Here is a 12,917-nt window from a genome sequence, read left to right as displayed (position 1 = left end):
AGTTATAAATAATTTAAATTGCTAATGGTATACACGTAGGTTATATAAAGGCGAAAGGTGGACTTGTTTGATGTTGGGTGTGGGCTCGGCTCGACACTTTCATAGATCGTTCGCTAGGTCAGAAGAATCAAGGAGCGAGAGGATGGTAAGTGATCTGGAAATTACACAAAAAGCTTTTTGGCCCTGTTGAGCTTGAAACTTATAGCAAGACCATTGGCCAAGATGATGCAAGTAGAGACAAAAGAAAGATAAAGATACTTCATATTTGTATTTAGAAAGGGGGACGTGAGTCCATTTTTTCAGATCTGGCCCCCAGAAACCTGGGGCATTTTATTTTTTCTCTCTAATCTGCACGAAAATGACATTCATAAGTTTCTTGGTCAAGTGGATCCCTATGAATTTTGGCAGCATTGGTTTGAGATGCCCAAAAATAACTCAAATTAGTTTTGTCTCGGATAGGTTTTTTGCTTACATGGCATGTAGACAGGGCCAGGTAGACCTTAATGGCACAAAATAAGTTTTAAGAGTTGTTATGACATTTATCATAGACGGTTATTTTATCTAAATGGACTATCCTACAGCAAAGTGATGTTGTCAGCCATTTTGTGGTGCAAAACAACAATTCTAACCAAAAGAAGTCCAAAAAGCTATAGCGTTAAGTTTCTGAGATATTTAATTGATTCGAAAACGTATGCGCATATTGAGCCTCGAGTTTCATAGACGGAGGTGCATTCATTATGAAAAGGTGCAGGTAGTCCTACAGAATAAACAGTTAACATAGACATTTATTTAGCCAAAAAGACTGTCCCACAGCAAAGTGGTATTATCAGCCAATTTGTGATGCAAAACAACAATTAAATCCGTAAGAAGTCTAAAAAGCCATTGCTTGAAAATTCTGAGATAGTTAATTGATTTAGAATTATCGAAAATCCATGTGCATATTGATCCTTGAGTTTCAGAGGCAGTAATTCCACAGGGTTGTGCATTCGTTTTTAAAAGGTGCAGGTTGTTCTACAAAATAATCGGCCAATATAGACATTTATTTCAGCCAAAAAGACCTTCTCACAGCACACACACATCTCTGATCTTTCTTCTAGAAAAAATTGAATTTTTTTTTGCTTATAGAAGTAGTGACGCCATAGGTGCTTCTCTGAGAGCCCTATCCCTTTGGATCCCGGTCCCGACCCTTTTTTTATTATTCTTCAAGATGGATGTGTATTTTACGTCGTACGGGATGTTTACCTTTGCATGTTATGTTTGCTTGTTACATAATAGAGATTGTTTTCCTTACAAAACCTACGAGAGCCAGGGAAAAACCATCAGGATCAACTAGTAAAGATTCAAACGCTACCTAATAGGCTCCTTAATTCTTTCAAAAGCCTTTGAGATCCCCACCAAATCAGTAATTCTTTTGATACTCTCTAAAAACCTTCAGATCCCTGTACTGGGGACCTTCAAGACGCACGGCCCTAGCAACCAACCTCACAAGGGCCCCGAGCATCCAACGGGGTCCCCTAGCAACCAATTTCAATAGACCCCTAGCATCCAATTCCATTGGGGTCCCTAGCATCTAAGTTTGCCAGGCCCCCTAAATTAACCACTGGATCTCTAGCATCCAATTTTCCTTGAGGGGGATGTCCTAGCATCCATTCCCATCGGGGCCCTAACATCCAATTTCAATGGGCCCCTAGCCTAACTACTGGCGGCCCTAGCATTCAATATCTCTGGGGGTCCTAACATTCAATTCCTCCACCTTGAAGTCCTAGCATCCAATTGCAACAGGCTTCTAGCCTAACTACCGGGGTCCCTAGCATCAGATTCTGTTGGGGATCCCCTAGATTCAAATTTCACCGCCCCCTAACCTAGCCTAACCACCGGGCCCGTAGCATCTAATTCAACAGGGGTTCTAGCGAGCAATCCCAGTAGGATCCCTTAGCAACCAATTCAAACGGAAGCCCTGGAATACCGTTCCCTCGGGGCCCCCTAGCAAGCAATTTTACTAACAGAACGTTTTTTTCAAGATGTTTTAAGATTTCTTTAGTTCTTACGCAATAGGGAATGTTTACCAGTGTTAAGGATGGCCCAGTCTAACGAGACATGCTTTCTTCAGGGGCCTGTTGGGAATCTCCGCTTGTAAATGACGATGAATACGTGGGGTGTTAAATAATACCTTAAGAGATTTTATTTTCTTTCACGGCATTTTCTTCTTTCAGGCCATTTTTTTCTTTTTGGGAATTCATTTTCTTTCAAGAATTTTGCTCAGGGAACCTTTATATTCAAAAGATTTTATGTCCAAATTAGAATTCGAAAGGAATCCCTCCTCAAAGGAATTGACCACTAGACAGTTGGACTATGAAAGCCTTTCTAACATTTTGATTCGGATAACACATTCTACATGATAAGGTGTTTCCCGACCGGGAAACTCACTGTTCGCAAATACTAGAATGATTAAATGAATTTCGTTTTCCCATATGGCTGCAATAATTGCCATGCAGAGGGGAAAACCAATTGCTAGAAATCGCTTACACTTGAAGTACACCTTCTTGTTAAGTAATGTTTTAGAGGGTATTATCAGATAATATTGGGGGCTAGTTCATAACATTTTTTTATAAATAGAGTCTTTTATTCCGTTGGAACTTGAAAGTACCATCAGAAATGAAATAAAAGCGAGAGTATTATTATTCATAGAATATAGAACAGCTTCATATATGTTCAGAAGTCTTCCTTTTTCTTCTTCACTACACCGAATTTACCAAATATTTTACAGGCAATCTTGAATGAGTATACCTATGTAAATAGACTACAAGAAGATCAAATTCGTGTAAACGTCAAATCGTGTAAACGATTACCTATCGATATTTTATCCCGAAACAAGAAATCTAAAGAATGAATATTTTGTACATACAAATTTTATTAATAAAAATCGTTATAAAATCATGAAATCACTGAAAAAGTAGTTGAGTCAACAACTGAAAAAAAAGATGTAAATAAACTTTAAAGGGTAAAATATAAGCAAGAAGAATCATGAATCAAAGAAAGATGGGGATCCAACCAACCAATTCCAGAGAGAATGCTTGTCATTACATGTAAATTTAAACCACATTAAGATATTTTTGAGGACTTTTAGTGAAAATCCCTCGTTTCTTCGAGCAAAGACTTTGCATTCTCGGTTGACTCGTTTCTTTGACTGAGCATTAAATTTCACTCCCCTTCAGTCGAAAAAATTCTTTTAACACCTCCAAGCATAGCTGTAAGGTCTAGAAAATGTTCAAGGAATTCACGCCACCATGGCAATATGTGGCACCATGCTGGCCCATGGCATCTCGATGATACGTATTATCGTTCCTACAGCATTTTTCAAAAATTGAATCGATGAAATTATGCCAAAGTCTATTGATTTGTGTTTTTGCTAGCCACCATCCGACGTGATGCCCTCCACGGCAATCCACGCCACCATGGCAATTTGTGGCTGGCCTGTAGCATCCCTTTGATATGTGTTATTCCTAAGACATTTTTTTTTCAAAAATGTTCATAATAAACTTATGCTTAAAATCCACTGAATCACGTCTAGCAAGCCAACCTCAAAGTTGTATACAGTCACAATTCACACCACCATGGTAATATTTGGATGGCCAGTGGCATCTCTATGTTACATATTATCATTCCTAAGACATTTTCCAGATGATTTCTTGTTAAAACTCATACATTGAATCCATTGGCTCACGTTTTCACAACCCAACCCTCCGTGATACACCATGTCATTTCACGCCACTGTGCCACACATAAACTGACTCTTTGGAACCCATTAGCATACCCTTATAATTGCTAAGACATTTTCCAGATATTTTCTTGTTGAAAATCATGCATTAAACCCAATAGTTTATATTGTCGTCCGTGATGCACCATGTCAATTCGCGCCACCATGCCACGCTATTACTGACCCTCTGGCAGAATCTGACACCATTCATCATTCCGAAGACATTTTTCTGATATTTCCTTGTTAAATATCTTGCTTTAAATCCAATCCTTCGTGTTTTTGCATGCTATCCTAAGTGAGATTCACCATGACTATTCACACCACCACACCACACTATGATTGGCCTTCAGACACCATCTGACACCACCTCATCATTCTTAAGACATTTTCCAGATATTTTCTTGTTAAAAACCGTGCATTAAATTCAATGATTTACGTGTTGGCAATCCAACCCCCAAACGTGATGCCCCCACGGAAATTCACGCCACGGTGGCAAACTACAAATGGCGGCACACGAAACCATCTAGCACGCATTATCACGCCTAGGGTTTTTCAAACATTTTCCTACGAAAATATCCCTATACACTAGAATCGATGAAAATCTTCTGATGATTCCTGACAATTCACGCCACCATGGGAATATGTGACTGACCTGTGGCATCCTCTGATGTACAAAAGAAGTGCAAAAAGCTATTGCATGAAAATTCTGAGAGATTTAATTGATTTAGAATTATCGAAAATCCGTTTCAGAGGCAGTAATGCCATAGGATTGTGCATTCGTTTCAGAAGGTGGAGGTAGTCCTACAAATTAAACGGCTAACATAGACATTTATTTCAACCAAAAAACTTTCCTACTCCACACACGCATCCATGATCTTTCTTCTTGTAAAAAATGCAAAATTCTTTATTTTTGCTCATATGAATACTGACACCATAGGCACTCCCATGAGAGCCCTACCATTCGCATCCAATTCTGACGGGGTCCCCTAGCAACCAATTCCAATGGAGCCCTAGCATCCAATTCCATTGGGACCCTAGCATCCAAATTCACCGGGCCCCCTAACCACCGGACCTCTAGCATCTAACATAATTTGGGGCGATGGACCTAGCTTCCAATTTCACTGGGGTTTCTAACATCCAATTCATCCAAAGTGGAGCCCTAGCCTCCGATTTCACCGGTTCCCTAGCCCAACCTGACTACCAGGGCCCCTAGCATCCAATTCTATCGAGGGACTCCATAGATTCAAATTTCACCACCCCCTAACCTAGCCTAGCCACCGAGCCCCTAGCACCCAATTCAACAGGGGTCCTAGCGAGCAATCCCAGCAGGGTCCCTTGGCAACCAATTCCATCGGGGCTCCCTTTGCTTTGTGTATTTATATGTTTATATGGTTCTTGCTGAAATAAAGGACTCATTCATTCACTGCTAATATTATTCATCAAATAACTAGTAATTTACCATACGATGTTACTCATTATGCAACTGTAATTTTAGGTACTTGTATGATATAAGCCCTACCGTTCAAGTTCATTCATTGACGCATTATAGAATCTTTTTTCTCGTTAGTTTCTTTCATGTTGTGGTGAGACAAGACAAAGAGAATTGACAGAATAGAATGAAAATATATACTTTGGGCTATATATTTGTACGTTAGGGGGGGGGGGTAAAGTAATTAGAAAGTGTAAAGTTAGAAAACAATTCTTACTACATAATATGCAAAATAATTGTACCTAATACATTAGGCATACAGACCCACTATACTTTACCCCTAACCCCCCTAATATGCAAATATATAGCCCAAATATATGTTTTTTGTCTTATAGTATATTTCATTAGGATTGAGCGTCAGTTAAACATATTAGAGGAATATCAGGTAGGGCGTATATCATGCAAGTACCTAGTTTTATTTTATGAAATCCTAAATTTGTCTCTCATCATCACTCCAACGCTTGGGGTCTTAGCATTAAGATTACGGATAGAGGTTCCGTGATGTTAAAATGGTAGTAAAGAATTGGAAATAGCCTAATAATAAAATGTTCAGAAATAAAATATACAGAATTCATCAAGAAAGTTCCAAACTTACAATTCTAGAAAATTTTTCTTAGCATCTTGTGACTCAGTAAAATTGGATTAAGCTATTGCACTAGATAAGAGGAAACAACGCATCAATTTTTATGCTGTTTTGCATTCTAGATTTTAAGCAGAATATACTGTCCGTTATAACGAATTGTAAATAATGTCTCGTCCAAATAGTAACCGAAACCCTTAAAAAAGGAGCTTTGATTGTAACTCATACATTAAAAGAATTGCCTTTTTATGCTAATTGTAGAAATCCATTAAGTTTAACGTAACCCATCAAAAGCTACGAGCCTGAGAAAATTTACCTTACTTTCGAAAAAAGGGGAAGCATCACCAAAAATCAATTAATATTACTAAAATAAGGTCATTATATTGAGCATATCAGAGAACCCTCTGTGGAGGTTACAAGCACCTATCGACAAACATTTGGGATATTTTGCCAGAAGAAAGATCACATAGGTGTGTTCAATTTTTTTGGTCCCAGGGGGTATGGTATTGAACCAATGGTCGTTGAAGACTGGGATAGGGATCATTCGAAAGGAAATAAAAGGCCCTTGTGTCGATCAAAAAGATTGGAAAATAACTAACCTGACTCCTTTGCACCTTTTTCTCCAAAGACTTCCGATCAAAATTTTTATATAGCCATTTGATCCACCTTACTTGAAAGGTATGAAAACTATCTCTTGAGTTTAACAGGAGCCTCTCCCCCTCAGGGCCCCAGGGGAGAGGACTGTAAGTTAAAAATTTGGCCATTTTTACATACAGCCTTAGTTAATAGCACATATACGGAAATTGTTTGCGAGGGGACTTTTCTGTCGGGGGGAGGGCAGGAGTATTTTCCACCAGGAGAATTTTCTGTGAAGAGGAAAGCGTCTAATGGGAAGAAGGGGAAGGTTTCTGGCATGATTTAAAAATGGTCAAAAATTGAATAAAAAATATGCTTTGTCGACTGAAGTACTGAGCAACATTAGAACTTAAAAACAAAACGGAAATTGTTCCACATATTAGTGGGGCTGCCTCATATTTAACTCTCACACTTTACGCAGAAGTTTGACTTTTTGTCACAATTCTTTGAGAAAGACTACTCAAACACAAGGTCCCTTAAGTTTGAATGACAGGTATTTTTAAAGATCTTTAAGACTTTAGTGTAAAGAGCAAGGGTTGGGGAAGGGGCAGGCCCCCTCACATATGGAATATTTTCTGTTCATTTTGAGTTTTAATGTTGCTACTTATTTTCAATTGAAAAAAAAGCTTTTTATTTATTCAATGCTTTATAAATTAAATTCCTGCTCAATCAAATACACATTGTAAGATTAAATTCAGTTTTTGTTCCACATTTTCAACGTCTACCATTTAATTAGAAAATTAATGTCGATGTTATTACCTTGATAGTAAAATACCGTGGGAATTTGAAATTGCCGGAAGAGCAGAGATCTTTTGCAGCGTTGTAAAATAAGACAATAAAATAATCCTAAAATAGGTAAAAGAAAACTACTACATAGACAAATGGTATAGGTTTTCCTTTCTTTTTTAAAATGATTATGCGTGCCAGAAAACAAACGTCTTTAGGTGTACCCAAAGCTGACTAATCGAGAAGAGCAACTTTATTAATTAAATAATTCATGAAGAACAAGTAAGTAAATATTTTTGAGAGCAGATGAGATAAATAAAACAGCTTTAGATCTGAGGCCCCCCCCCCTCAATCTGAATATTGCCTTGATTTCGTCCATAGTTTACAATAATTTTGAGAATGATAGATTTTTAGTGCACGCGCTAGAGGATTAATGATAGGTCTTATGGAGCCAATAAATAAAGTAGTCTATTGCATTAGTTGAAGGAGAATAATATAAAGCGATAAATATAATGATGTCAATGGAAAGGCAAAAATTCTGTGCTATGCTTACAATTATACTAAACTTCTGAAGCAAAGACAAGGGTTATCAAGCAGAATTACCTTAAAGATATAAAATTGGCTATGTATATTTTTAGAATCTAAATAATTTTGGTACTTGTATTATATAGCCCCTACCACTCAAGATATTCATTCATTGGCGCATTATAGAACCGTTTTTTTTTTTTTTTTTCGTTTGCTTCTTTCAGCTTAGCGCGAGACAAGATAAAGAGAAGTGACAGAATAGATAATATTTAATTTAGGCTATGTATTAGCACATTAAACGGGGGATAGATTAATTGGAAAGTGTGAACTTTCCAATTGGAAAGTGTGAAAGCGTAAAACAATTCTTTCTTCATAATATGCGGAACAATTGTACCTAACACAATATGCATTCAGACCCACTATATTTCACCCCCCTCCCTTCCCCTAATGTGCAAATATGTAGCACAAATTCGTCTCTAAAGTATTATAATTTTATCATACTTAGGTATAATTCATTAGGTTTGAGCGTCAGAGAAACATATTAGAAGCATATTAGGTAGGGCCTATATCATACAAGCACTATTATTTTTTGAGACAGAGTTTCTGTTGCATCGCTGATAAGTAAACATACACAGTACAATCTTACCAAGGTACAAGATGTGTCGACACAAAGATGTTCTGTCCACAAGATCCATAATCTTCCACCCATCTTCCGGTAATTGAGTCATGAGTCAAAAGCCGACATTTTGATGCCCAGCGCTGGGCGTCCTGGGCAGCTTCCTTGTGCCAAGTCTAAAATAAATAGCTACACATCAGTTTGCATAGATAATAAGCTTAATTATTACCCATTACTTTAAATAAAGGTGTGTGATACTCAGCAGCAGGTTTTCAATTCGTAGGGAGCTTTGAACGGTTTACAATAGGAAACCCGATAAAGAATTATGTTAAATAAATGGAGATAGTTTAAGTAATACTTGACACTTGAAATTAGGCAATATAACGTGTCTTGCAACACCACATCAAACTTGGAATAGACTATTGGTTACAACATTTTCTGAGGAATTTTAAACAAAATGTAAGCAGCATTTGAGTTAACATTTGCCTATAAAGTCAAACAGTTCGTGATAGCAAACTGTAACTAATGAGCGATCCGGCTCAATAGTAACCGAAACCCTTTTCTCTGGAAAACGTTTAGTAAATATTCATCCACTTTTCGGAGTACCCATGCTTAAGATCTATATTTGACCACTGTCATCCCTGTACTTTCCAATATTTTAATCTTGGTTTAAAGACTCTATTCTTCCAAACTTTTTTTAAGTTTAAAAAACATTCTGAGCCTTGGCTATTCTACTTTTAACATCTCCACTACTCCCACCGTCTTTACTAATAATACTAGCAGGGTAAGTGAAACTGCCCACCTGATCAATCTTTTCGTTACCCAACGTCATCTTTTCATCGTCACTGATTCCTAGCCTTAGTGACTTATTCTTCTTAACATTAATTTTCAAACCTATTCTAGGACCCTGAACTCGCAAAACCTCTTTAATTTTGCTCACACTTTCCTCTAGGATGCTTAAATTATCAGCATAATCTAAGCCTAGGAGAAGTTTTCCTCCCCGTTTGATTCCGTGGTGTCCCATTGTCTTTCCTGTGCTCCTTAAGACAAAGTCCATCAAAACGTTTAGTATAAAGGGGGATGGTGCACAACCCTAATAAAAATGGAATTTTGTATTTTTTCCAGAAGAAAGGTGACGGATACGTGTTTATTTTTTATTTTATTTGTTTTTCCAGGGGTGATGTGGCCCTAGAATATCGCAAGAGGGATCATTCGAAAGGAAATTAAAAGTTCTAGTGTCCTTTTTAAGTGACAAAAAATTTGGGGGGGGGGCAACTGGTTCCCTTCCCACGCTTTTTTTGCCATTTTTTTCCCCGATCAAAATTTTGAAATAGCCTTTTTGTTCAGCATAGTCGAAAAATTCAATAACTATGTCTTTGAGGATGACTTAATCCCCCACAGTCCCCGGGGGAAGGGCTGCACGTTATGAGCTTTGCCCATTGTTTACATATAGCATTGGTCACTGGAAAGTATAGGCTACAGCCGCTTTCAGGGGTATTTTTTCTAATGAAGGGCGGGGGGGGCGTGGGAGGTTTTTTCCATGGAGGAAGCTTTCACGGGGGAAGGTAATTTCTTATGAAGGGGCACTGGACTTCCCAGCATTATCTAAAACGTTCAGATATTTAAAAAAAAATTCAACTGAAAGTAAGGAGCAACATTAAAGCATAAAACAAACAGAAATTATAACGTATCTGCGGGGATTCACTCCCTAGTCAATACCTCGCTCTTTACACTAAAGTTTTTTTAGTACTTTCAAAAGAGCAGTATATTCTAATTAAACGGCTTTTGTGATTCAGGGGTCATTCTTAAAAAATTGGAACAAATAGTAAAAATTAGAATAAATAGCTCTTTAATTAAATTTACAGATTGATCACGATAAGCACATTCTTTAGCTATAATGGTTTGTGGACCAAATTGTTCTGTGTTCAGACCAAACTGAGAATTTGAAGTTTGGCCGTTACTTACATGTTATCCCGACGCCTCTCAAGAAGTTTGGGTACTTGTGTGATATACCCCTGCCGCTCAAGTTGTTAATACATTGACGCACTGTGAACGGGTTTCTTTCGCTAGTTTCTTTCTGATCAGCGTGAGAAAAGAAAAAGATAAGTGACAAATTAGATGGGAAATATATAATTGAGGCTATATATTTGCACATTAGGGGGGTGGTTGGGGGTAGAGTATTTGGATAGTGTGAAGTTAGAAGACAATTTTTATTTCATCATATCGGAATAATCATAGCTAACACATTTCGCATGATCGGTTTTCTGCGCGCAATCTCAGATAATCAGCTTAGCCAGAGTGAGATAACTGCTATGCAGGCATAATTATATTAAATATATAGAGTTGGTTAGGTTAGGTATTTAATATAATGCACTCTGGGCGGCCTTTTTTCCATAATTCTCTGTTGCAGTTTCCATAATTTTGTTACTAAAGTATTATATTTTCATCGTATTTAGGTATATTTCATTATGAATACCCCAACTTCACTTCTTGAGTGTTGTCGGTATAACACGTAACTACCGTTTGGCTGGATACAAAGACCATTTACAAAAGTCAAGTCTCTTTCACATTCTGAATAAAAGCTTGATAAAGGATTTAGTCTGAACCAGTAGCAAAGACAAATTGTATTAGCTATTGCCTTACCTTTTTCTTGTAAACTGATGTAAAGCATTCACAAACAATTGGTTGTATTCATCCCAACTCCCAAACACAAAATAAGTCTATTAGCTTTTAAACTTGGTTCTAGCAATAAATGGAAGTTGGTAAAGAGAGGATCACGGCCCATAGTAACCGAAAGTTGGAAAAAAACGTTTCCAAAGAAACTACTGTATCTAGAAAAAACATTTGTCAATTAAGGCTGATTAAGAAATAATAAGTTTTATTTAGATTCAAAAGGATCTTAATTTGAAATTATGGAATCAAATCCTGGAGGATTTCGAAAAGAGCCTGAAACCGTTCAAAAACTGTGTCACATCGAAAAAAAAAGTAATCCACAGAATTTGAAATCGTTAAAATCCCTCCAATAGAGGTATACATCCTCCCGACCATTTTGAAAAACGAGAAAAGTGGATTTTTTTGAATGTGTATCAAGTGGGTCTCCCTTTTTTCTACCAGTGCTAGTAGGTTACTGGAATATCTTAGATCAATCGTTAATGAATCATCTAGAATGTATAGCTCATAAAAATCAGCCATGGTACCACCACTGTAAACTGCCGTATGAAACCAAAAATGGTACTTTCCGGTTTCATTTTCAGATTTTAGACGGATAGGAGACAGAAACATCACACCATAAAAATCATTATCGTGAAAAAAAAAACTTTACCTGAAGATTAGCAGCCTATCATCATAATTGTAGCACTAGCAGTAACCGAGTTAAGACCGAATCATGACCCATTATCAAGGCCGTATCCAAAGGGGTTGGATTCTCCCCGAAGAAAATAACCTTGCCGAACAAAAATCCCGGATACGACTCTGCCAAGAATGAGCAACAATTTTAAAATGCATTTTCACATAATTTGTCCAGTAAAAAAAAAACAGAATTCTCAATTAGCACTAATTCAGAAGGAGTAATTATTATACGGATTCAACAGAAAAATTTTTAAGTTGTAAAATTGTTTTTTAAGTAGAGCGTAGTAGGTTACGATCAACTTTTTTAGCTTGCTTTTTTTATATTTTCTACCCAATTATTACTATTAATTTGTATATAGTTAGTTAACACTTTTCTCTGGGCTATCAGTATCAGTAACCCTCAAACTTTGTGCCGGGTATGTTGCCAGACTATCAATATGACGCATCTAGAAATTTCGAGAACAGCTTTGGGTATCAAGTTGAAACATTTAGGTAGAGACAACGGGGGGGGGGGTGATGGCCTTTAAGCTGTGACCTGGAGAAAAGGGTGGGGTTAAATCAAAAGCCCTTACGTGCATCCAGGTTATCGGAATAGAATATCTGTCACTTGTCGGAAACCACATGGGACTTAAAAGCTCAAACTTGTAAATACTGTTGAAGACAAGATGGTAGGAGGGCGAATCAAGGGGACCAAAATTTTGTGTGGGAAGAAGGAAGAAGCAAACAAATTTTGACCCTTATTTACAAACAGTTTTCCACAATAAACTTGTATGGGATTTATATCTATGCACAGCAATAGTGAGGTAAATCAAGAGAAACTATGAGTTGCCAGGACATCAAAATGATGTACATGGGATATTTCGGGAACGGTTTGTGTGATCAAGCTGAGACTCTAAGGTGATTTTAAGAGGGAAGCAAAGAAACAGTCCTTTATGACTTGGGGGAGAAGCTAGAGGTATAATCTCAAAAGTATCTATGTACATCCTGGCAATCGAAAAGCAAAACCAGAATATTTCAGGAACGGCTCAGATGACGATGTTGAAGCTTTTATGTATTGTAGGAGAAGAAAGGGAGGGGGAATATGGGGATTTTAAGTTTTGGGTTGGGAAAGAAAGCTAAATATCTCTTATCTCGAGTCAAACTAGACGTTTTCACACCACAAGCTACTACAGGACTTAGAATGTATTCACGGTTAGGCATCGGGTTGAATAAAAAGACACTATGTATCAAACACTATCAA

The 12,917-nt window shown here is 37.4% G+C and overlaps 1 protein-coding gene across 3 annotated transcripts in view; it reads right to left on the bottom strand.

Annotated features, from left to right (window-relative positions):
• Positions 1–12,917, bottom strand: part of LOC136028166 (serotriflin-like) — a 173,264-nt gene that overhangs the window by 83,745 nt on the left and 76,602 nt on the right. For all 3 annotated transcript variants that reach the window (XM_065705847.1, XM_065705850.1, XM_065705848.1), the window contains one exon: positions 8,360–8,505. In XM_065705847.1, the coding sequence (XP_065561919.1) occupies positions 8,360–8,505 (146 nt within the window). The remainder of the gene's footprint in view (positions 1–8,359; positions 8,506–12,917) is intronic.

This window comes from Artemia franciscana, chromosome 6, assembly GCF_032884065.1.
Source record: "Artemia franciscana chromosome 6, ASM3288406v1, whole genome shotgun sequence".
NCBI classification, from domain to species: Eukaryota; Metazoa; Arthropoda; class Branchiopoda; order Anostraca; family Artemiidae; genus Artemia; species Artemia franciscana.
This window is presented reverse-complemented; position numbering and strand designations above follow the sequence as displayed.